The 24,282-nt window shown below is 42.7% G+C and overlaps 3 protein-coding genes across 3 annotated transcripts; 2 read left to right on the forward strand and 1 right to left on the reverse strand.

Moving 5' to 3' along the window:
* Positions 1-2,003: 2,003 nt before the first annotated feature.
* On the reverse strand, positions 2,004-2,129 carry LOC123632663 (thymosin beta-4-like). The gene has a single exon (XM_045543206.1). It carries the CDS (start codon positions 2,115-2,117, stop codon positions 2,004-2,006), a length of 114 nt encoding a protein of 37 aa, XP_045399162.1. The 5' UTR covers positions 2,118-2,129.
* A 5,870-nt stretch (positions 2,130-7,999) lies between these two features.
* Positions 8,000-8,852, forward strand: NUPR2 (nuclear protein 2, transcriptional regulator). The gene is made up of 2 exons (XM_045543207.1): positions 8,000-8,559; positions 8,639-8,852. Exon 1 carries the CDS (start codon positions 8,061-8,063, stop codon positions 8,367-8,369), a length of 309 nt encoding a protein of 102 aa, XP_045399163.1. The 5' UTR covers positions 8,000-8,060; the 3' UTR covers positions 8,370-8,559; positions 8,639-8,852.
* A 7,527-nt stretch (positions 8,853-16,379) lies between these two features.
* Positions 16,380-20,055, forward strand: CHCHD2 (coiled-coil-helix-coiled-coil-helix domain containing 2). Its single transcript, XM_045543208.1, has 4 exons — positions 16,380-16,526; positions 17,697-17,946; positions 18,726-18,876; positions 19,759-20,055. Exons 1-4 carry the CDS (start codon positions 16,477-16,479, stop codon positions 19,767-19,769), a joined length of 462 nt encoding a protein of 153 aa, XP_045399164.1. The 5' UTR covers positions 16,380-16,476; the 3' UTR covers positions 19,770-20,055.
* Positions 20,056-24,282: the final 4,227 nt, after the last annotated feature.

Raw genomic sequence — 24,282 nt, forward strand, 5'->3', positions numbered from 1 at the left:
GAGTGCAGTGGCTATTCACAAACACAATCACAGCACACTGCAGCCTCTAACTCTTGGCCTCAAGTGACCCTCCCTTCTCAGCTTCCCAAGTAGCTGGGATGATTTTTTTTTCTTTAATTTCAGAGTATTACAGGGGCACAAACGTTTAGGTTACATAAATTGCCTTTGCACTGACTGAGTCAGAGCTACAAGCATGCCCATCCCCCAGAGAGTGCACGCTGCACCTGTTAGGTGTGAATTTACCCATCCGGTCCTCCCCCCACACCTGCCTGACATCCTATGAATGTTACTTCCCATATGTGCACATTAGTGTTGATTGATTAGTACCAATTTGATGGTGAGTACATGTGGTGCTGTTTTTCCATTCTTATGATATTTCACTTAGAAGAATGGGCTCCAGCTGCATCCAGGAAAATACAAGAGGTACTGGTTCATCATTCTTTTTATGGCTGAGTAGTACTCCATGGTATGCATATACCACATTTTCTTAATCCACTCATGTATTGACGGGCACATAGGTTGTTTATACATCTTTGCAATTGTGAATTGTACTGCTATAAACATTTCCACGCAGAAGTCTTTTTCATATAATGTCTTTTTTTCCTTTGGGTAGATTCACAGTAGTGGGATTGCTGGATCCAATGGTAGTTCTACTTTTAGTTCTTTGAGGTACCTCCATATTACTTTCCACAGAGGTTGTACTAGTTTGCAATCCCATCAGCAGTGTATGAGTGTTCCTATCTCTCTGCATCTGCACCAACGTTTGTTGTTTTGGGACTTTTTGATAAAAGCTGTTCTCACTGGAGTTAAGTGATATCTCATTGTGGTTTTGATTTGCATTTCCCAGATGATTAGAGACATTGAGCATTTTTTCATATGTTCATTGGCCTAGGCTAATGTCTATAAGACATTTTCCAACATTTTCTTCTAGAATTTGTATGGTTTCATACCTTAGGTTTAAGTCTGTTATCCATCATGAGTTTATTTTTGTGAGAGGAGAGAGATGCGGATTCTGTTTCAGTCTTCTACATATGGCCATCCAATTTTCCTGGCACCATTTCTTGAATAAGGATTCTTTTCCCCACTGTATGTTTTTGTCTGCTTTGTCAAAGATCAGATGGCTATATGAGGATGGTTTTATTAATATATCTGGCTTCTCAGTACAGTTTCATTGGTCCATTTCTCTGTTCTTGTGCCAGTACGATGCTGTTTTGGTTACTATAGTCTTGTAGTATAGCTTTAAATCTGGTAAATTGATGCCTCCCAATTTGTTCTTTTTGCTTAAGGTTGCTTTGGTTATGTGGGGTCTCCTCTGATTCCATATGAAGCACAGAATTATTTTTTCTAGATCTGCCAAGAATGTTGTTGGTATTTTCACAGGGATTGCCTTGAATCTGTAGATCACTTTCAGTAGTATAGACATTTTAACAATGTTGATTCTGCCAATCCATGAGCATGTTATGTTTTTCCATCTGTTTATTTCCTCTGCTATTTCCTTCCTCAGTGTTTCATAGTTCTCTTTATAGAGGTCTTTCGCCTCCCTAGTTAAATATATTCCTAGGTATTTTATTTTCTTTGTTGTTATTGTGAAAGGTTTTTTTTTCAGGTTTTAAAACTTTTTATTTGTATATTAAAAAATTATGCATTCTAATAATTAAAATCATTTGAACAACAACAAAAAGACATTTTGATTAAACTGCATTTTATAGCCTGCAGGAAACCTTGGGCCAGTTTTGTTTTACTCAAGATTTCACTGTCATCCCACCCCGCTTCTTCCTTCACCAACAGGCGAGTTCTTTTCCTTCCCTGCCAGTCAGGCAGACGAGAGAGGTAGGTACAGCCTTTGTTGTCTGCAGTTCTTGATTTGTTGATGTGAAAGGGGCAGCACAGTCATTTAAACTTGATCCAACCTCTTTGCATCTTACAAAGTTAAACATTTAAAAGAAGTACAATAACATTGCAATGCTCATGGAATGTACAGTGCATATTGGCAGCACTCGCCTCTATGACTTGCCTGCTTGCTTCTCCTGTTTGATCGTTTCTTTGGAAGGCAGCGAATTTTTCTCTTGCGTTTCTGTCTTCAATTTCAGCTTATCAAATTCCTCGATCTCAGCCATATCAGGTTTGTCAGATATGGCTGCAGAGGAAGCAGAGCGAGGTGCCAGAGCAAGCGGGATCCAATCTGTGCAGTGACCACTATTGAGTCTTGTGAAAGGTACTGTTTTTGATTTAGTTCTCAGTTTGACTGTTGTTGGAGTATGTGAATGCTACTGATTTGTGTACATTGATTTTGTAACCTGAGACTTTGCTGAATTTATTTATCAATTCCAGTAGTTTCTTGGCAGAATCTTTGGGGTTTTCTAGATATAAGATGATATCGTCAGCAAAGAGCAATAGGTTGACTTCTTATGCCGCCATTTGGATGCTCTCAATTTCCTTCTCTTGCCTGATTGCCCTGGCTAGGACTTCCAGCACTACGTTGAATAGAAGTGGTGATAGAGGGAAACCTTGTCTGGTTCCAGTTCTAAGCAGAAATGCTTTCAATTTTTGCCCATTCAGTATGATGTTTGCTGTGGGTTTGTCCTACTTGGAGTCATTAAGCTTCTTATATTTGTAGATTTATGATTTTCTTCAAATTTTGGAAGTTTTGGCCATTATTTCCTCAAATAATCTCTCTTTGCTTTTCTCTTTTTCTTTTCCTTCTGAACTGTATATATTGGTCTGCTTTATGATATTCCATAAGACCCTTAGGCTCTGTTCATTTTTCTTCATTCTTTTTTTCTTCTCTTCATACTTGATAATTTCACATGCCTCATCTTCAGGTTCACTGACTCTTTCTTCCGCTTGCTCAGATCTGCTGTTGAGCCCTTCTCATGAATTTTCCAATTTATTTATTGTACTTTTTAGTTTCAGGATTTCTACTTGTTTCCTTTTTACAAAGTCTATCTCTTTGTTGAAATTCTCATTTTGTTCATATATCATTTTACTCATTTCCTTTAGTTCTCTGTCTATGTTTTCCCTTAGCCAGCATATTTAAGGCAGTTTTTTTTTTTAAAGTATTTGTCTAGTAAGTCTAATTCTAATGCCTGTGCTTCTTCAGGAATGGTTTCTGCCGATTAATTTTTTCCTTTAAAGGAGCCTCCTTGCATGCCTTGTGATTTTGTGAAGTTGTTAAAAATTGCTCATTTGAAAGGACAGCCCCCTCTTTCAGTCTTTGCAGACTGGTTCTGTGCTGGGACAGTCCTTTACTGGGTAGCTGGGCCTTCTCTGAGCCTTGGGATCAGACTGAAGTGGAAGCTTAAGGTCTTTTCAGTTCTTTTCTGAGTATGTATCTTGTCTCTGTGTGGCTTTTTCAATTTCTCCATATACACAGCTGCTTTTGAAAGTCTTAATTTCACAGCTTCTTCTTAGGGCCTTACATGGTCTATTGTATGTCTCCATCTATAATCTCTTCCCTAGGTACCTGTGGGTCTGTACTCTCCCTACAGCTTTCCTGAGCACTTCCCACTGCTTTTCCACCTGAACTTCCAAAATCCAGTCCATCATGCAGCCCCCAGACAGGTTAGAGAACTGCAGAAACGTCTGCTCTGCTTCCTCTGGTTGGAGGGAATGAATTGGAAACTGGGCTGCTACCTACTTCAGACCAACACTGCTGCTGTGTCATGAAAGAGGTGGGGCAAGGATGAGTAAAATGGCACAAATTTTCCCACCATTTTGAATGTGGCTTTTTTTGTGTGTATATTTGTTTGGTTGCTGTAGACACAACTGTTTTCCAGAGCTCCTATAAGATGAGCTAAAAAGCAGACACAGAGGATCACTCTGCCATGGACCTTGGGTAAGGCATATTTTAAATCTTTTTCCAGTGATATAATCAGCATTAGCTTAAAGTCCTTGGGCAGGAGAGCAAGACAGATGGTGGCACCTGCTTTTAAATACCATCTCAGAAGCTAAGAGGGCTCGGATGATTAGCAATAAGTCTGTGAACTAACAAGTATTAAGTTCACACCAAGAGGCACAGTAAAATAAAAGAAGTAACTACCTAGGGGTCATAAGACCTCAGTCTCAGTTTGAGTCTACTTTTCATTAGTTATATAACCTTGGGAAAGTTACTATCTCATAGGGAAAATTGGGACAGTAATACCACACAGCATTCTTGTAAAGATTGTCAAAAGTCAAAACTACAACAAATTTAGTTTAAAGATCTAATTGGCTTTTATTTGCAGTTCTAGAATTGAGCAATACCTTATTCTATACAACTAGAAACTGGGAGGCCATCTACTTCACACCATGACCACTGCTGTGCCATGGAAGAGGTAGAGCAAGGGTGAGTAAAAATGGTACAATGTTTCCTACTATTTTGAATGTGGCTTTTAAAAAAATTGGGTATTTTCTTGGTTGCTGTAGACATTTGACTATTTTCCAGAGCTTCTATAAGATAATGAGTGTTCCAGTGAGCTGAGCAGAGGAGCTTGGCTTTATAGGCAGAAAAGAGCTGAAAAAAAGCAGAAACAGAATAAAAAGCGGTTGGTCATTTCTAAGTTACTTCCTTTGTAAAGTTTAAAGCAGAAGGGACTTATTTATCATGCCAGCTAACACCGGCCTATTTGGGGATCTGGCTGTTATCTCTCTTTCTTCTGATTTCTTGGACGGTCAGATAAATACCTTAGTTTTGGCTCATGGCATGGAGCTTCAGCACGAGTGATTCCATGTGGTTTGGTCTCTTGGGCCTAGTACAGAAGCTCAGTCCAAATCAACTGCCTCCTGTAAATTTTATTCAAGAAGATCAAGGGACATGATACACTTAGCACAAGATTGTTGCCTCTAGATACCATTCCCCACATTAAAAGGATCCATGACTCCTTGGACAAATGGCTGATTCTGGGTCTAGGGCATGAATGTACAGGATGAGCCTGGACATTCTGGTGTGCCAGAAAGCGAGGACTTTCTCCATGAACGTTAGGTTAAAGCCAAAATAACAGAGAAATTACATGATGAAGGAGCTCCCATTAGGCAAAAAATGGGGAAAATTGAGCATCAAAAAGAATAAAATTGAAACACAATGACTATATTTTTTAAAGATCCACAAGTTCATGATTATCAAAAGAAAAAAACTAGGCCGGGCACGGTGGCTCACACCTGTAATCCTAGCACTCTGGAAGGCCGAGGTGGGCAGATGGTTTGAGCTCAGGAGTTTGAGACCAGCCTGAGCAGGAGCCAGACCCCATTTCTACTAAAAATAGAAAGAAATTATATGGACATCTAAAAATATATGTAGAAAAAAATTAGCCGGGCATGGTGGCACATGCCTGTAGTCCCACCTACTCAGGAGGCTGAGGCAGAAGGATTGCTTGAGCCCAGGAATTTGAGGTTGCAGTGAGCTAGGCTGACGCCATGACATTCTAGCCTGGGCAACAGAGTAAGACACTGTCTCAAAAAAAAAAAAGAAAGAAAAAAGAAAAAAGGTAGAGTCCATTACAATTCCTCAAAAACCAACTTTAAAAGGGAACAATTAAGCATTTGTCCTGCCTTTCCTGTCAAAGGGTGTTTCAGGCTAACCAAGTAGGCTTAGTTCATGAGGGAAAGTTCTAGCCAATAAACATGAAAGGAATGATTAAATTAGAAAATTACCACAACCCCTAATGAAGTAATAGCAAATAAGCAACGAACAATGGACGAAATCATTAGATAAAATTTAACGAGGAACTTTACAACTGCAAGGTCAGAATGTCCCCACCTGATCCCACATCGCTAAAACTGGGACAGTGAGGCATTGTGACAGGCCAACATACATCATTTCCTAAGACGTTTTCTTGTCCCCCCAAATTGAATCTGAGTATAATTAAGGCCTCTATATTCAACTTCAATTTGTAGGAAATATGGAAGAGAGAGGAACAATTTAAGTGATACCTGAAGGAAGTAGTCAAATCCACAAAGTGGGACATTCTACAGGACAAGTGACCCAGTTTCTACAAGTCAATACCAGGGAAAAGTTACAAGGAGGGGGAGGCTGCTCTAAGATATAAGACTTAAAAGTCATACAAGCAAATTTCATGTGTAGATTTTGTATGTATTCTGAGTTGAACAAACCAATGGTAAAATGATGTACAGGGTGTCCCCAAAGTCACCATATATAGGGAAGATGGGAATTGTAGCTATTATTAAATGTACCTTTATTTACAAAATATTTATTACGAAATTTTTCCTTTGTATGGAGACTCTTGGGACATCTGTATTTTAGACAACCAGAGAAATTTTATTCCCAACTGGGCATTAGGTCATAACAGGACCAGTTGATTTTGTCAGGTATGAAAATGGCATTGTGGTTACATAAGGAAAAGGTCTACTATTTTTAGAGCAGTAATGTGAGATATATAGGGGTGAAATGACATAATGTCTGCAATTTGATCTATTAATAAAAGGATGCTGCAGAAGAAAACAGAAAGGGATGCATAAATCAAATGTTCCAGGAGCTTGATAACTGTTAAATCTCTGTGATGGGATATGAAAGTTCATTGTTCTATTCACTTCACTTTTGAAAATGTCTGAAGATTACCATAAATTTTAAACAGATTTTTAAAAAGAGATAATGTAGGCTGGAGGGGCGAGAGGAGCGGCTCACAGCTGTAATCCCAGCACTTTGGGAAGCCAAGGAGGTGAGGATCCCAAGAGCTATGATCGCGCCACTGCACTCCAGCCTGGGCGATAAGGGGGAAACTTGTTTCAAAAAAAAGAAAACAGAGATAACGTACAAAAGAAAGTGATACAGAGAATAAATATTAGTTCTCTCTTTCCCAATAGCATAGATGTAAGACATGTGGGTGGAAGCAGAAAATCCCCTCAGTGTTTTATTAAAAACACTCTCTCGGGACTCATCTCATTTCAGAAACCACCGAAATTGCCCTCAGGGCGTGGCGTGTAGGCCTGGCCTCCGCCAGGGGTCTGGCTCCGGGGTGCGAATCCGCAGCTTAGTCACAGACGGAAACTCAGCAAGATCAAATATTTGAGAAGTTTTTGTTGTTCTTCTTCTTTTTCAGCAAGGAATTGATTTCGATCTGTTGAAAAACCCCGAGGGGTAGCTGAAATTTTTGTGGGGCGAGAATTGTCATCTGCGCTCCTCAAACGGAGGCAAAGCAAGGCCTGCCCCGCAGTGACTCCGGGGAGCCGCGTGTAGGGAGGCAGTAAGTAGGTAATTAGACCTGGGAGTCCGCGAGGGCCGGGCCGCCGCGGGCCGTAATGAGCCCGGCTCCGCAGCGCGGCGCTCCGCGAGAGACCTGGAACCCGCCCGGGCGCGGGTCGTCTGGCCTCGTGCCGCCGCCGCGCGCACGGCCCGCTCGCCGGGTGTCGGGCTGCCGCGACCGGCCGCCTCTCGGCCATCTCCCCACACGACCTCGCGCTGTCGCGCTTAGCGTCGCCGGGCGCCGGGGCGGCGGTGCCCGCGGATAGGCCATGGCGCCCAGGGGCGAAAGGCCGGGCTGGCGGGGCAGACGGCCGTCCCCGCCCACCGCTCTCCGTCAGCCGGCGCCGCACCGACGGGCAAGCAGCAAGCGTGAAACACCGTGCGGCGCCGCCGGCCGGAGATGCCTTTGCATCTGAGGACTTTCCTTCCAGTCTTTTCTATAGACGGATCTGTTCTAAAAATGTCCCTGGGATAACAGGTATTCCCTCATCAGCTACATCTCTGACTTTACAGCACTCGTCACTGAGCACTTTGTGTCATCAAATAGCCTAATGTCGGTGGCCGACAGAAGTCCTCCGGACGAGTGCACAGCCCCACGCTGTCTCGAAGCAGTTCCTCACTGTGGACACGTTCCTACTTTGACTGACGTAAACGTATCGCTCGGCCAGTTTGTCAACCGGTCTCTCCGGCTCCCAGCGCGCAGGCCGGGACCAGGTCGTCACCAGCGCCGGGACGGGAGCGCACAGGCCCCGCCCAACGCGCCGCCCGCTCTGTGACGCCACAGAGGCCCCGCCCCTGTGCCTGCTGGAGCCAATCGGAGCGCGGGGCGGGGCCGCTCGGCCTTCCGGAAGCGCGCGCGGGCGGCGGCCGGGCGGCTGGTGAGATGGAGCGGGGCGCCCACCGGGCCCTTAAGTGTGCCCAGCCTCGAGCCCGGCCGCCGCCACGGGGGGCGCGGCCGCCCGTGAGCTTCGAGGAGGAGCTTTACGACTGCCTCGACTACTACTACCTGCGCGACTTCCCGGCGTGCGGGGCCGGCCGCAGCAAGGGCCGGACGCGGCGCGAGCAGGCACTGCGCACCAACCGGCCAGTGCCCGGCGGCCACGAGCGCAAGGTCGCGCAGAAGCTCCTCAACGGCCAGCGCAAGCGGCGCCAGCGCCAGCTCCAGCCCCGGCCGCGCACTCGCCTCGGCTGAGCGCCGGTGCGTGCGGGCCGCCGCCGGCCAGGCCCCGGCCGCGCGTGAGGCTGGATCTGGGCACAGTCGGCCCTTCTGAGGCTGCCCCCATCAGCACCCGACACCCCATGTCATCTACAGACTGCAGCTGGAATGGTGTAAAACTACGAAGGGGCTAGGAAAGGAAGAAGACATCTTTTAAAAAATACAAGTGAGAGCTTTTTACTTCCAGTGCTCATGCTCGGACTAAAGCGAATGATTGATTTGTGTTTTTGTCTGATTTTCTACAGGATACCAGAAGGACCTGATAAAAGTATTTTCTCTGACTCCAACTGTAACTGTGCTCCTAAGGGGGAGAGAGCCATGTTGGTCAACAGAACTTTTCCACATCGCTTGATTTTACTGCTTCAATAGCTTTTCCTTGTTGATTGTTAATTAACGTCCAAGTGGGTATGCCTTTTTAGGGTTTTTAATTAAAAGACAGCAGCAAGAATGGCATTTTAACTCTTCCGGTTTCTTTTCAGTTACTATGGTAACTCGTTTCAAGTCCACAAATACGTGAGTTCTCTATAAGACGAGGTCACAAAGATGAAGGGGGGAGACCAAAGATAGGAATTTGGACAAGATTTCTACCTAAATGTCACAGACTACTCTGAAGGCTTAATATTTACTTTTTATAATGTGTACTGAACAGTGTGTCAACCTAAAATCATCAAAAGGGTCAGAATCTAGGTAGTCTAATTGATAAAGAAATGATGCTGTTCTTTTCAAATGCATTTTTAATTTTTTGATTTCTCCCAAGTTTCAAGAGAAGTGTTTAGGGTCCCCAAACCAGCACATATTCAAAAAAGCATTCACTCTGTCCAACATCAGTTTTCCTCAACTGTTAAACAAGAGTTGTGTTACTGTTACAGAATTATGCAGAAAATGGCAGTCTAGCTTTCCTCTTTTCAGTCCGCATTCAGTCAGTCCTTCTGCGCCTAGCAGTGAGTCCTTGGTTAGGAGAGAAGAATGGTATACTAGAAGGAGCAGCCTGAATTTGAGTCCTGGCTTTGACAGTTGAGTACTCTGGCATCCAGCAGACTTCAAATTCCACCAAACCTCAGTTTTCTCGTTTGTAAAATGGGATTAGTATTGGATTACCTTGCCAAACTGTGAGGATCATGGATAAAATATATAAAGCATCTAACACAGTTAAGGGCCTATAACTTAATAGGAACTCAATGAATGGTAGCTATTTTTAAATTTATAGAATGCCATCCCTCCCCAAACTTCCTCTCTAGTCATGAAGTCTTAAAATTCTTTAACTCATTACATTAATTCTTCTTTTAAAATGTTTCCAGCGTCCAGGTAGTGTGATGTGGTAGTAGTACTGGCTTTGGACTACTACCTGTATAGGTTGGGCGCAGTGGCTCACACCTGTAATCCTAGCACTTTGGGAGGCCTGGGTGGGAAGACCACTTGAAGCCAGGAGTTCAAGACCATCCTGAGCAAGAGTGAGATCCTGTCTCTACAAAAAGTAGAAAAATTAGCTGGGCGTGGTGGCGTATGCCTGTAGTCATAGCTACTTGGGAGGCTCAGGCAGGAGGATCATTGGAGGCCAGGTGAGGTTGCAGTGAGCTATGATGCCACTGCACTCTAGCCAGAGCAACAGAGCAAGACTGTCTGAAAAAACAAAACAAAACACCTGTATAGACTTGGGCAAGATATTTAACTTCTCTAAGCATCTCTTTCCTTACCTATAAAATAGGGGTAATACTAGTACCTGTTTCAAGAGTTCCCAAGGAGTAAATGAAATAATGCATGTAAAGCTCTTAGTGCCTGATACGTAGTTGGCACTAAAATAATTAGTAATGTTCCCAAGGCCACTTTTTTAGCCTTTAGGATTTTACTCCTTATCCCTAGTCTCCCTCTGCTAGGTCTCAGACACTGTATCCAGATTAATGTTCTTGAAGACCATTTGTTCCATGGAAAGCAGGTCTATGCAAACCTACCCTCAAAAGCCAAGGAAGCTGAGAGCCTGAAGAAAGAGGCTGACAAATCCAGTTTCTCAGAAACATTTAATAGGTACTTACAAACAGAAGCCATGTCTCAGGTGGCTGAGACATAGTAGATCCCCTCACTGTTACCCCCAGACCCAGGGCTTATATGTCGTAAGGATGGGATGTGTAGGACAACTGAAGTCAACCCCTCAGGGAAAGGGACAAAGCTGTTTTGATGTGCACTTAACAGTAGATAAAGTAGAATTCTTGGAGGCATTCCTGGATGTTGGGTTAATCAGAAGTCAACTTGAGAGTCTAGCATCTAAAATGGAGTTGCTTTAGCCTCCACACCATTTTAATCATGTAAAAACCCTCAATGGCTTCTCTAACATTGTAGGATAAAAAGCCTAGATTGCTTACATTGTCCTGGAGATCATCTATTGGATTTTCTTAAATTTGTTTCCCACAGCTTACAAAAACACACCCTGGTTCTTGACACAGGCCTTCTGCCCCCTTAACCAATTCTGCCTCTTCATTTGAATTTGTGCTGTCCTATTTAGTATGTCCTTTCCCCTTTGACAGTGTTAATTTTTTGAAACTAATCCCACCTATACCTAAGTGCTCCCTTTTCCCTGAAGCCTTCATCTGCATTGAATGTCCACTCCCTTGAAATCCTGTAGAACTTCATGTAAACACCACTTAACCACTTGTTCATATAGTATTTAGTACTTACAGATCAATAATTGTATTCATTCCTTATTTTTTTTTGGTCTGATGTGTGCAAGGCACTGTATTTATATGTTTTAGTTTATCCAAAGAAAAATCGAGTGCAAGGACCATAATGTCTTAAACATTTCAGTTCCTCCACAGCTCCTGCTGTTAAACATAGCATCCCCAGACAGACATAAGCCATATCAAAGCAATAATAAGATGTTCTGCTTACTAGATTTTACTCATTTAGTTTTTTAATTTTATTTTTTTAGAGACAGGGTCTTTCTGTCACCCAGGCTGGAATGCAATGGTGTGGTCATGGCTCACTGTAACCTCAAAGTCCCGGGCTCAAGCTGTCCTACCTCAGCCTCCCAAGTAGCTAGGACTACAGGTAGATGCCACCATGCCCAGCTAATTTTTAAAATTTTTTGTAGTGATAAGGTCTCACTGTGTTGCTTAGGCTCGTTTCGAACTCCTGGCCTCAAGCGATCCTCCCTCCTTGGCCTCCCAAAGTGCTTGGATTACAGGTGTGAGCCACCTTGCTTGGCTTGATTTTGCTTATTTTAAATATGAAAAGTTTAAATTATAAATATGGTCACTGTAGAAAATGTGTATTATCTATTGCTATTTAACAAATTACTCCAAACCTACTGGCCTAAAACAAATGGTTATTGTAGGGGAGCCAACAAGGGAGACTTCTCTCTTTGCCCTCTGAAGTTTGCTGAAAAATCAACCCACAAAAGGCTGATTAACTGGAGAAAAGGCATACAAATTTATTTAACATGTTTACTTCGGGAGAGTTACAAAGAATGATTACCCATTCCCACAACAGAGGCTTATATACCACCCTGGCAAAACAGATTATGGGAGTGGGGAGAAGAGGAATTCTGTCGAGGGGCAATAAAGGATTACTAGAGAGAAGAATGGATCTGGGAACAAAGATTAATTTGTAACTAGTCCTCTTTGACAGCAAGAGGGTCTGTTCGGGTGTGGTTACATTCTTGGTCTTACAGGGAGGGGAAGAAAAAAACAATTGTCCTTTTTGGTGGGTCTGGATCTTAGGGAGAAAAAGGAACTTCAACTTCTTTGGGAGAGGTTCAGTTCAGCATGTCTACGTGTGATATTTTGGGATATCAGTTTCTGAGCCCTGACAACCCAAAACAAGTGACTGGGACAAAGATCTCAATCAGTGAAGGTTTATTAAGCCAAAGTTTGAGGACACACCTGGGAAAAACTCAAACCACGGATGGATCTGTGACTATTTTTTCTGAAGCAGGATTTGGGAACTGTTTTTAACAGGGACGGGACAGAAAGAAAAAAGGAGAGGGGGGTGGGCAGTGATACAAATGGTTACATTCTTGTGAGGTCAAAAAAATCTACATTTTACATAAGATAAGGCTAATGTTAGAAGAAAAAACGGAGTGAAGGAAGAATCAATTATGTAGATATCCCTGGGTAGGTGGAAGAATGATTGATCTTGTCTTGTCTCTGTTCTGCACCTGGGAAGATAAACCTGTAATCAAGATTATGAGTGTGGAATTGAACAGACTTTAGTTTTAGCAGCTAGACTTAACCTGTAGACCTAAAGTTACAATTTGCATGTCCTTGCCAACAAAGAATTTCTTTATGAATGATCTGTGGGGATAGTCCTCCGTAGACACCTGAGGTCTTTTACCTTCCCCATGGGGACCAGGCTGTAAGAGCTATTCATTTGGAAGGGGGTGTTGCATGACTCAGACTCCAAGCTTGATCTTCCCTTTTGCATGAGTTGGGGGTGGGGGGTCCTGAGATTTGTATTTTCTTTTACAACCCAAGCATCACTATCTCCATTTCTGTGTGTCAGGAATTCAGGAGTGGCATAGCTGGGTTGTTCTAGCTCAGGGTGACTCATGACGCTGCAGTCAAGCTGTTGGCTGGGACTACAGTCATCTAGAGGCTGTTTCCAAGATGGCTCAGTCACATAACTGCCGATAGGAGGCCTCTGTTCCCTGCCACAAGAGCCTCTCTAGAGGCTGTGTGGTGTCACAGGGTGACAGCTGGATTTCCCCAGAGTGAGTGAGCTGAGAGAGTGAGCAAGGGGAAAGCCACAGTATCTTTTATGATCTAGTTTCCAAAATTGCAAACTATCACTTTTGCTTTTTCTTGTCAGAACTGAGTCGCTAAATCCAGTCTACACCCAAGGGGAGAATAATTAGGCTCCACATTTTGAGGAGAGTATCAATTAGTGGACATACTTTTAACTACCATGGTATCAGCGGGGCTCCATGGCTTGCACCTGTAGTCCCAGCTACCCGGAAGGCAGGATTGCTTGAGCCCAGGAGTTCTAGACCAGTCTGGATGACATAAGGAGATCCTATCTCTAAATATATATATATATATGTATATATATAAACTACCCTAGTATGTTTAATTATTGTAAGTATGTTCATTGTAGAGAAATTGGAAAATATGGACAAGGAAAAAACAAAAAGGAAGAAAGCAAGAAATCACTTGTAATTCCACTACCCAATGGATAAAATCCTTATCTGGGTATATGTAATTCCAGTCTTCAAAATATATATGAACTTTCTCCAAATGTAAACCTACTATGTGTACTATTTTGTAACCTGCTCTTTCACTTAATATATTGTAAATATACTTTACATCTCAAATATTCTTTCATAACATCTTTAATGGCTGCATACCTTTCATCATATATATGTATCATAATTTAATTCTATATTGTAGGACACTTAGTTTACAGGTTTCTGTATTTTATACATTTTATTAAATGAACATACCTACAGCTAATTTCTTTCAACAATCATGACACTCTTAAATTCCTAGAAGTGGAATTTCTGGAACACAATTTGCATAGTTTAAAAATTTCTGGTGCCTGTTGCCTAATTTGAGCAGAATTTTTACTGCAATCATCAAGAGTCCATCCAAATGTCTCATCTATAACAATACCTACAAGAGTTCTTGGTTCAAATATTGATCACTGTAAATTTGTTTAAAATGACTGAAATCATTATGGAATGAGAAGTTGTTACATAAATTTTACTAAAGAGTGAACTTCACACACCTATCCCAGCAAACTGATATGTAGAAGAATTCTGGTATTTATTCTCAATTCCTAAGTTTTTTGTTCTTAGTTTTAATTAACTTTTTACATGTTCTAATTTGTTTTTTGAATAGATTAACTGTTTCAAAATCCAAAAGATACTGAATGACCCCTCACAGACACCCAGTGCCACTGCCTGAAGGCAACCAGTGTTATCAACTTCGGCAACTTTATGCACATACAATATGGTTTTTTCACTCCATTTTACACAAATAATAGCACACTATACCCAATTCTTCTCCTTGCTTTTTTTTTCTCTTGGTAGTGTATTTTGGAAATCATTTCACATCAATATAGAGAAGATTCCTCATTCTTTTTTTATTAATATATTTGCCTATTATGGGAATGTATCATAATTTTTAAACCAGTATTCTACTGACAGCAATTTAGAGTATTTCCAATCCTTTACTACTACAAAATAACTCTGTACAAACATCTAATATTTTTTCAATTTAGGAATTAATGACTTAGCCAAGTATGAGTAAAATTGTCTCTGCTCTGGTCTGGATTCTTTTTTGTCTTGAATTGTCCAAAGTTCTGCTCACTCTAAGTTCTTGTAGCAGGACGTGTCCTTTGTTAAGACTCCTTTCTCCATCTCTGCTTATGAATTATGTGAAAATAACTTAAAAATAACTTAAAGCCTTGTTTTGCGGGGCGGGTGTGGTGGCTCACGCCTGTAATTGTAACACTCTGGAAGGCCGAGACAGGAGGATCGTTTGAGCTCAGGAGTTCGAGACCAGCCCAAGCAAGAGCGAAACCCCATCTCTACTAAAAAAATATAGAAAGAAATTAGCTGGACAACTAAAAATATATATAGAAAAAATTAGGCGGGCCTGGTGGCGCATGCCTGTAGTCCCAGCTACTCGGGAGGGTGAGGCAGTAGGATTGCTTGAGCCCAGGAGTTTGAGGTTGCTGTGAGCTAGGCTGACACCATGGCACTCTAGCCTGGGCAACAGAGTGAGGCTCTGTCTAAAAAAAAAAAAAAAAAAAAAAAAAAAAAACCTTGTTTTTTACGGAAGGGTTTTGCATTATTCACCCGTCGGTACCAAGTACATTCTGCTGTTTCTGGGACATGGAAACAGCAACAGCATGGGAAGGCTGTTTTAAACTCTGCCATCTCTGGTGGAGGGAAGAAATCTAATTGACATCATAACAGAAATGGATGTTCCATCTCTGCTGCTTCTCCTGGATAAACCCCAACCCGCTACCAAGGACTTTTCCATGAAGCCCATCACGAAATGCCACTAGCCAACTTTTCCCTTACTGCAGCGATTCTACATGTTCCTACCAAGTATTAAAGCACAGACCCTTGGAGCCTTTGCAATTGCTGTTCTCTCTTCTATCTTCCTGGAATGCTCTTACCCTTCATAAACACATGGCTTGCTTCCCCATCTCTTCAAGGGCTCTGTTCAAATGTCCCCTCTTCAAAGTCCTGCCTTGTCTAACCAATAACTTGTAATCTCCCTTACCTTGCTTTTTCTTCATGTCACCACGACCTGATATATGTAGGCGTTTGTGTTGCCCTTCCTTGAAATTCAAACTCTGTGAATTTGCTACTGTATCTCCAGAACCTAGCTACCCAGTCAGTAAATTTTTGTTGCACTATCAGTGTATACATACTACCCCAATTCTGGAGGCATTCAATAATATATATGAAAGGGAGCTGAAAATGTATAGTAACACATAAATGTAAGGCATTATTACCGTCTGAATTTAATTTTGTTGGCGGGATCCACAGACAAGAAAGAGAAATACAAATAGAGCCAAATCAGCTCCATCGATCCCTGCCTAAAACTTCGTTTCTTTCGTTCAGTTCGTATTACGTGTCCACACACTCTGCCTCAAAAAATACTTACCCGAAGTAACTTAATGCTGAGAAACGTTAAGTAACTTCCCCAAGCTGCCCTGGCCGTCAAACCAGAGATGTGACTCCCTCTCAAGGTTGGATTTAACCTTCCATGCTAATACGGATGTCTGAAGCAGGCAGCGAGGACACCTCTGGCCTAGGAAGCAAACCGCCACCGGTTTTGACTCGCACCGGCCTCAGAGAAGCTCTGCAACCGCCACAGGAACTTCCGGTTTCTTAAAAATCCCTGGCGCCGAGCTCACGACGTCAACCGCGTAGGACAAGGAGTCCCCGTGGCGTCCTGCTCTTCCAATGACCTTCAGGGCCGCGGAGACACCGGCGAACGGAAGTCCCGCGCCTGCTCTCACTTGTCATGCGCAGAGGCCAGTCCCGCCTCCCGACTTCCGTTCTTCTTCTTCCTCGCAGAAGCTGCCGTGCTGCTCGCGGGTCCTCGCTGTTCGGGCGCCGACCCGCAGTGCGCTCGCCATGCCGCGTGGAAGCCGAAGCCGCACCTCCCGCATGGCCCCTCCGGCCAGGTGAGGCCGTCGCAGCGTTTGGGGTCGAAGCGTGGGCGCCCGGACCCCGCCGGCCCCGTGACGCAGAGGGAGGCCGCAGGCGGGGGCGAGCGGAGGCCTTAGCGGGTCCGAGGGGATTGTGTACTCACGGTATGCTAGGAGTCTAGGGAAGGAATTCACTTACGGAGAAAAGCATCTCATCCGAAGGGCGGGAAAGACATAAAGTTATGGCCAGAGGCCACTTGATACGAAGTCAAGTCGTAACCTTTTGACCTAGCCTTATTTGGGGGAAGAGTACGCAAGGAAATAATCAAAATATGGACAGAGGGAGCATGAACCATGTGAAAAATTTTAAAGCGGTGCTGGACATATTAGCGAAATTGTTGAAAGCATCCAAATGCTCTACAGATAGTAGTTGAAATTGATTTTGGTCTAATAGTCCAGACAAGCCACTTTCTCTAGGCTTCCGTTTTCTAATTTGTTAGTGAGCGAATTGGGCTAGTTTCTTTCCCCAGAAGACCGTCTTTAGGTCCTGATTCAAATGCTACTGCCTTCGTGAGACTTTTCTTGATCATCTTTAAATTGAGATGTCCCACATTATACTCCCCCTCTTGTGATATTTCTTCCTTAACACCTAATATGGTTATGACTGTTTTTTTTCTTTTAAGGGATCTTGCTCTTTCCAGTCTGGAGTGCAATGGCATAATCACAGCCCAAGAGTTCACTGCAGCCTCCAACTGGATTCAAGCAATCCTTCTGCCTTAGCCTCCCTAGTAGCTGGTACTACAGGCATGTGCCACCACATAGTCTCTACAAAACATTTTTTGTACAGATGGGATCTTGCTCTGTTGCTCAGGCTGGTCTTGAACTCTTGGCCTCAAGCGATCAATCCTCCCACCTCGGCCTCCCAAAATGCTGTGATTACAGGCGTGAGCCACCACACCCAGCCTAACTTTTAATATTGTATTATTTTTCATGAAACTTTGGGATTATTTTTTTCAGAGATACTGCTGGCTATGTGAATACATGGAAACTACTGCAAAAAAGCAGGAAAAAAATAGTTTATGCTTGGTGATTATAATCTTAACAAAAGATTAAAAAGATAAAGTGATATAAATAGTTCTTAAATGGACTATTTCCAAAACTGGCTGGGAGAGGGAACTTCATACTTTCTGTTCTTTTCTTTCACAGCTGGGCCCCTCAGATGAGAACTGCCCCCAGGCCAGCACCGGCAGCTCAGCCGCCAGCAGCAGCCCCACCATCTGCAGTTGGCTCACTTGCTGCTGCACCCCGGCAGCCAGGTCTGATGGCCCAGATGGCCACCACTGCCGCAGGTGTGGCTGTGGGCTCTGCAGTCGGCCACACACTGGGTCATGCCATCACTGGGGGCTTCAGTGGAGGACATAATGCTGAACCCTCAAACCCTGACATCACTTACCAGGTAAGATTTTGGGCAGCATTTCCCTTCCATGGCTGTATTTTATGAGAAAACCTAGTTGTTTGTAAGTTCTGTATGTGTAGGCATTGTCTTCAGTTTTAGAATGCACAATGCTGTTAATAGACAATGGGTTATCAAAAGCCACATGTGGCAGTTGAGTTAGTGCCTTAAGCCAGTATCGACAAATACCATACAGATCATGTTTATTCCCAAGGAGTAGAATTGTAACAGTCCAACCTGACTCACTGTAAAACAAGTATTTTCCCCACTGAATATTTTATCTTGGTGACGCTTCCTACCAATCACATCTCAATCTTAGTTAAGTAATCAAAAATCTCTTTAATAACTTTGTGCTCTGTGATCTTTTACCTGATATTTACTATTATCTATCTTTCTGAGGTATGTGGATTTTCTTTTCTAATGTGCATGGATGTATACTCTCGTTTCTGGTGTACTTGAAATTCTCATCCATCGATTTTTCTGTAATAGTCCCATTTTCATGAAGCTTCTCTGAGCCATTTAGTCATGAGATGCACAGATAACCATTCTGCTTTATTTGCATCTTTGTTCTTGAATCTGATTGCAACTGGAATTTTGTTAAAACTTGTTTGCTTTCTGCCTTCACATTTTTTTCATTTTTGATGTTACTTGATAGAAACTTTTATTTGCATCTGGTTCTAGTTCTGTTTCCCCGGTTAACTGCAAGGACAATGGATACTGCCTTTTGCTAGGTATAAATATGATTTCCTTTCTCAACAGTATTGAATGTTTTGTCTTTGCAGGAGCCTCAGGGAAGCCAGCCGGCACAGCAGCAGCAGGTTGGCCCTTGCTTCTATGAGATAAAACAGTTTTTGGAATGTGCCCAGAACCAGAGCGACCTAAAGCTCTGTGAGGGGTTCAGTGAAGTGCTGAAGCAGTGCAGACTTGCAAACGGTAGGTTATTTTTTTAGCTTAGATCTGCTTGATTCATGGTGGTATTCCTAGACCCTATAGAACTTAGAAGTCTGTTTAATACATAAATTGACAAGTTAGAGGAGATTTTATTTAAATTTCTCTAGGAATAATTTAACTCTTCTAACAAGGAGCTAGTCTACAGGTTTTAGTCATTGCCTTAAGCTTTTACCAGTCGTGTTCTTAATCTTGTTTCTCCCTTAAGATGGTATAAATCAATATCCTATTAATAGATCTTATTATGATTACTGCATGTGAGTGATCGCCTAGCCTTAAGGCCATGAATATAAAATTATAGTCTGTTTTCACCAAAATCCGGGAATGGACATAATGAATGATGTATTATTGGCATTCTTTATACCTAATTGAGAAAGAAGAATTCACTAAATCCCTCCGTGGCAGTCTTGAGATTTAGGGTCTCTGGAATGTTGGCAGTCATCTGTTTTATGTAATTTCTTCCTCTTGGCCTAAGAATTCACCATCTATTAAAATGTTTATTTTCATTTTCCCACCTTCATTTAGGTAGGAAATAGGGGAGAAGTTGGTCCTTGCAGGTGGTTGAATTGTGGAATTAAGAGATTGCATGTCCAAGTTTATCAGAAGTCTTTGGTGAAGCTACCTCTAGTACGAAAGAGGCTAAATTTCTGCTTCAGGATTCTGTCCCTAGAAGCACATATGCCCTGTGTTTTCTTAGTTGTGGCAAGTGTAGAGTTGAAGTTTTGTTAGTCACAGGATGCCTTCAATAGCTTGCAAAAGAAACCAGTGACCTTGGGCTGTTTGTCCCTCCTTCCATGATTTGAAAGGCTTCTGTTTCGTTGAGAATATGCAGCTAGTACTCTTCTGACTTACTTTTTCTGTTTCTAGGATTATCCTAATCAAGAAGTTCAAACTGAAGAAATGAAAAATCGGCTCTCAAGAGCAAGTTAATTTAGTAATTGATAGTGAAAGTATAAAGTGTAAAATCATCAGTTAAACCTCTTCTCTGTCATTTAATAGCTTCCTTGCTTCAGAATTGCAGTGGAAGAGGGTGTTCTTACTGTGTAGAAGTTCACTGAGATGGTAAAGAATCGGGGGCTGGGCAACTGTTGGTTGGTGTGGCCTCCTTAAACCAGCTGTTGTAATGTTATTTGCAAGGTAATTAAATAAAGCGATTTCCTTCTAGGATGTGTCTGTTTTGTTTTGTTTCATAGCTCATTGCAACCTCAAACTCCTGGGCTCAAGCAGCCCTCCTGCTTCAGCTTCCTGAGTAGCTGGGACCACAGTGGCTAATTTTTTTCTTTGTTATAGAGATGGGGTCTTGCTCTTGTTCAGGGTGGCCTCAAACTCCTGGTCTCAAGTAGTCCTCCTACTTGGGCCTCCCCCAGTGCTAGGATTCCAGGTGTGAGCCACAGTGCCTGTCCTCAACATGTCTTTTAAGTTAAATCTAGTATGTAGTCTCCAAGTATTGCATAAGCACCCATCCGGAGGATCCGACAGCTCCCTGGGGAGTTATATAAGTAGTTCACTAGCAAACATGCTGCTCAATAAAAAGGTTCCAGTTGCTACTGGCCTAGAGTTCAGTAAACTGAGCAGTAGTAGGAAACTGTTTAAAATACTGTTTTAATCAGGTGAACGATAAAGGAAACGAGGGAATAGACCTATTATTGGGTGGGTTCCCTGTGGCCAGGTCAGCATTGCATGTCACTGTTGCCTAGTATTTCCAATTAATTGGTTGAAGATGAAAACCATCCTGTTGATACAGGCAGTTCCCTTGGAGGTGTTTTTCTTCTACTTCAGGCATTGTAGCCTCCATTCCTAGAAGACTCAAGCTGGCTGCACCCACCCACTCCATGTCAGGGAAGGACTTAAGACAATGAATGGACTTTTGTAAAGTGAACCCATCCCTCATAGAAAGCTCAAAATTTCATTCTGTTAGGAGTTGATCTCCAGCCTACGTTTTGCTCTGTAGTTTTCTTTTTTTAATTTTTTTGAGGCAGAGTCTCGCTTTGTTGCCCGGGCTAGAGTGAGTGCCGTGGTGTCAGCCTAGCTCACAGCAACCTCAAACTCCCGGGCTCAAGTGATCCTTCTGCCTCAGCCTCCCGAGTAGCTGGGACTACAGACATGCGCCACCATGCCCGGCTAATATTTTCTATATATATATTTTAGTTGTCCAGATAATGTCTTTGTATTTTTAGTAGAGACAGGGTCTCGCTCTTGCTGAGGCTGGTCTCGAACTCCTGACCTCAAGCGATCCTCCCGCCTAAAGTGCTAGGATTACAGGCGTGAGCCACCGTGCCTGGCCACTCTAGTTTTCATACTTTGAAAAGTACATTTCAGGCTGGGTGTGGTGGCTCACGCCTGTAATCCTAGTACTCTGGGAGGCTGAGGTGGGTAGGAGTTCGAGACCAGCCTGAGCAACAGCAAGATGCCGTCTCTACTAAAAATAAATAGAAAAAATTAGCTGGGCATGGTGGTGCATGCCTGTAGTCCCAGCTACTCGTGAGGCTGAGGTAGGAGGATTGCTTGAGCCCAGGAGTTTGAGGTTGCTGTGAGCTAGGCTGACGCCATGGCACTTTGGCCCGGACAACAGAGACTGTGTCAAAAAAAAAAAGTATGTTTCATATGTTCCATTATCTGATTTTTATTCAAGTTTCAGAGACCTCCATTATTATTGCAAGGCAAGTGAGGTTCTGGTAAAGGAACAGATTATTCAGCTGCAGCTTCCTGTCCTCATCTGTATTCTTGGAGTGCCTCACTCTGCCTGAATGCTTAATTCCTGAAAGGGGCCAAGACTCTGTGCCCAGAGGACCTGAATGACCACAAACAATTCACTTGTAACCAGGTCCCAAGGATAATGCCTCCTGGATTTATAGTAGGCTCCTTTGCTCATTTTCCTGGAGGCTTAGGACGGCTGAGAGTCCACAGTGTTAATGCCCAGGTGCCCCTTGTGTCCAAGGTATGATGGTGTATGGTGGGTATCCAAATATTGCCAAATCAATCAAAGAAAAATGAACTACTGACACTGACAAAGTGTAAGAGTGGCTGGTCTGGCCTCTCCCTGTTGGGAGTCATGGAATAATACACTTGGTGCACTGGCCTTTTGCACTAAGGTCAGAAGGGATTTTGTGATGCGTTGAAAATGCAGTCAGCCCTCTGAATCCCAGAGTTCTGCATCTGTAGATTCGACCAACTGAGGATGGAAAAAAATACTTGGTAAGAAAAAAAATGGACAGTTGCTTCTATACTGAACGAGTAGTGACTTTTTTTCTTGTCACTCCCTAAACAATACAGTGTAACAACTATTTACATAGTATTAGGTATTATAAGTAATCTAGAGATGATTTAAAGTATATGAGAGCATATGCATATTTTATTGGGAAATACTATGCCATTGTATATAAGGGAATTGAGCATCTGTGGATTTTGGTATCCATGGGGGTCCTGGAACCACTCCCCCAAAGATACCTTATAAGCCAGCAAAAGTCAAATCTGTAGTTTAGGCAACCAAAGCAAAATTGGACAAATGGGATCACATCAAGCTAAAAAGCTTGTGCACAGCAAAGGAAACAACAAAGGGAAGAGGCCGGGCGCGGTGGCTCACGCCTGTAATCCTAGCACTCTGGGAGGCCGAGGCGGGTGGATTGCTCGAGGTCAGGAGTTCAAGACCAGCCTGAGCAAGAGCGAGACCTCGTCTCTACTAAAAATAGAAAGAAATTATCTGGCCAACTAAAAATATATATAGAAAAAATTAGCCGGGCATGGTGGCGCATGCCTGTAGTCCCAGCTACTCGACAGGCTGAGGCAGTAGGATCGCTTAAGCCCAGGAGTATGAGGTTGCTGTGAGCTAGGCTGACGCCACGGCACTGACTGTAGCCTGGGCAACAGAGTGAGAATCTGTCTCAAAAAAAAAAAAAAAAAAAAAAAACAAAGGGAAGAGACAACCCACAGAATGGAAGAAAATATTTGCAAACTACCCATCTGACAAGGGATTAATAACTAGAATATATAAGGAGCTATAACAACTTGATAGGAAAAAATCAAATAATCTGATTAAAAACTGGGCAAAGGATCTGAATAGACATTTCTCAAAAGAAAACATACAAGTGGCCAACAGGTATATGAAAAATGCTCAACATCATTAGTCATCAGAGAAATGTAAGTCAAAACTACAATGAGCTATCTCACCCCAGTTAAAGTGGCTTTTATCAGAAAGACAGGCAATAATGAATGCTGGCAAGGGTGTGGAGAAAGGGGAATGCTCATACAATCTTAGTGGGAATGCAAATTAGTGCAACCATGATGGAGAACAGCATGGAGGTTCCTCAAAAAACTAAAAACAGAACTACCACATTACCCAGCAATCCCACTGATAGGTATTTATCCAAAAGAAGGGGATTTAGTATATTGAAAAGATATCTACATGCCCACTATTCACAATAGCCAAGTTTTGAAATCAATCTAAGTGTCCATCAATGAATAAACAGATAAATTGTGGTACATGTACACAATGGAATGTTATATAGCCACAAAAAAGAACGAAATCCTGCCACTTGCAACAACATGGATGGGACTGGAGAACATGTTAAGTGAAAGAAACCAAGCACAAAAAGACAAGTCTCAAATGTTCTCACTCTTATGTGGGAGCTAAATATTAAAAACAATCAATCTCATGGAGATGGCAAACAGAATGACAGTTACCAGAGGGTAGGAAGGGTAGCAGGGAGGAAGGATAAAGTGGGGATGGTTAATGGATGCAAAAATATAGATAGGATGAACAATATTTGATAGCACCACAAAGTGACTGTAATCAACAAGCTAGGGTATACTTTAAAATAACTAGAAGAGTGGAATTGGAATGTTCCTAACACAAAGAAATGATAAATGCCTGTGGTGATGGATACCCCAATTACCCTGATTTGGTTAATTCACATTGTATGCCTGTAGCAAAACATCACATGTGCCCTACAAAGATATACAACTATTATGTACCATAATAATTAAAATAAAAATTTAAAAAAATCTGTAGCTTAGAATCTGAGGGTAAAAATAGGCCTATTAACAGTAAGTATTAATAAAAGGAAGAGTTCCAGAGTTTTCATCCTTGGAGAATTTGCATTTCAATGTATTGTATTTCAGCAAGTTGGAGGCCTTTATGCTTAGAGCTCATAGGCTGAAGTCTTTTTGAGCTCCTTTCTATATGGCAATTCATCGAAAACTTCCCCCAGGCTGGAACAAACACGTGGCCAGCACGGAATGGAAAGAGCACTGCCACTCACAACAGTGGGTTGATCTAGGCTTTCCTACTCACCTACTTGGTGACCTTGAGCAAGTTACATTCTCTTTAAAGTTTGCTTGGCCGGGCGCGGTGGCTCACGCCTGTAATCCCAGCCCTCTGGGAGGCCGAGGCGG

The sequence above is a fragment of the Lemur catta genome, chromosome 2 (assembly GCF_020740605.2).
Source record: "Lemur catta isolate mLemCat1 chromosome 2, mLemCat1.pri, whole genome shotgun sequence".
Classification (NCBI taxonomy): domain Eukaryota; kingdom Metazoa; phylum Chordata; class Mammalia; order Primates; family Lemuridae; genus Lemur; species Lemur catta.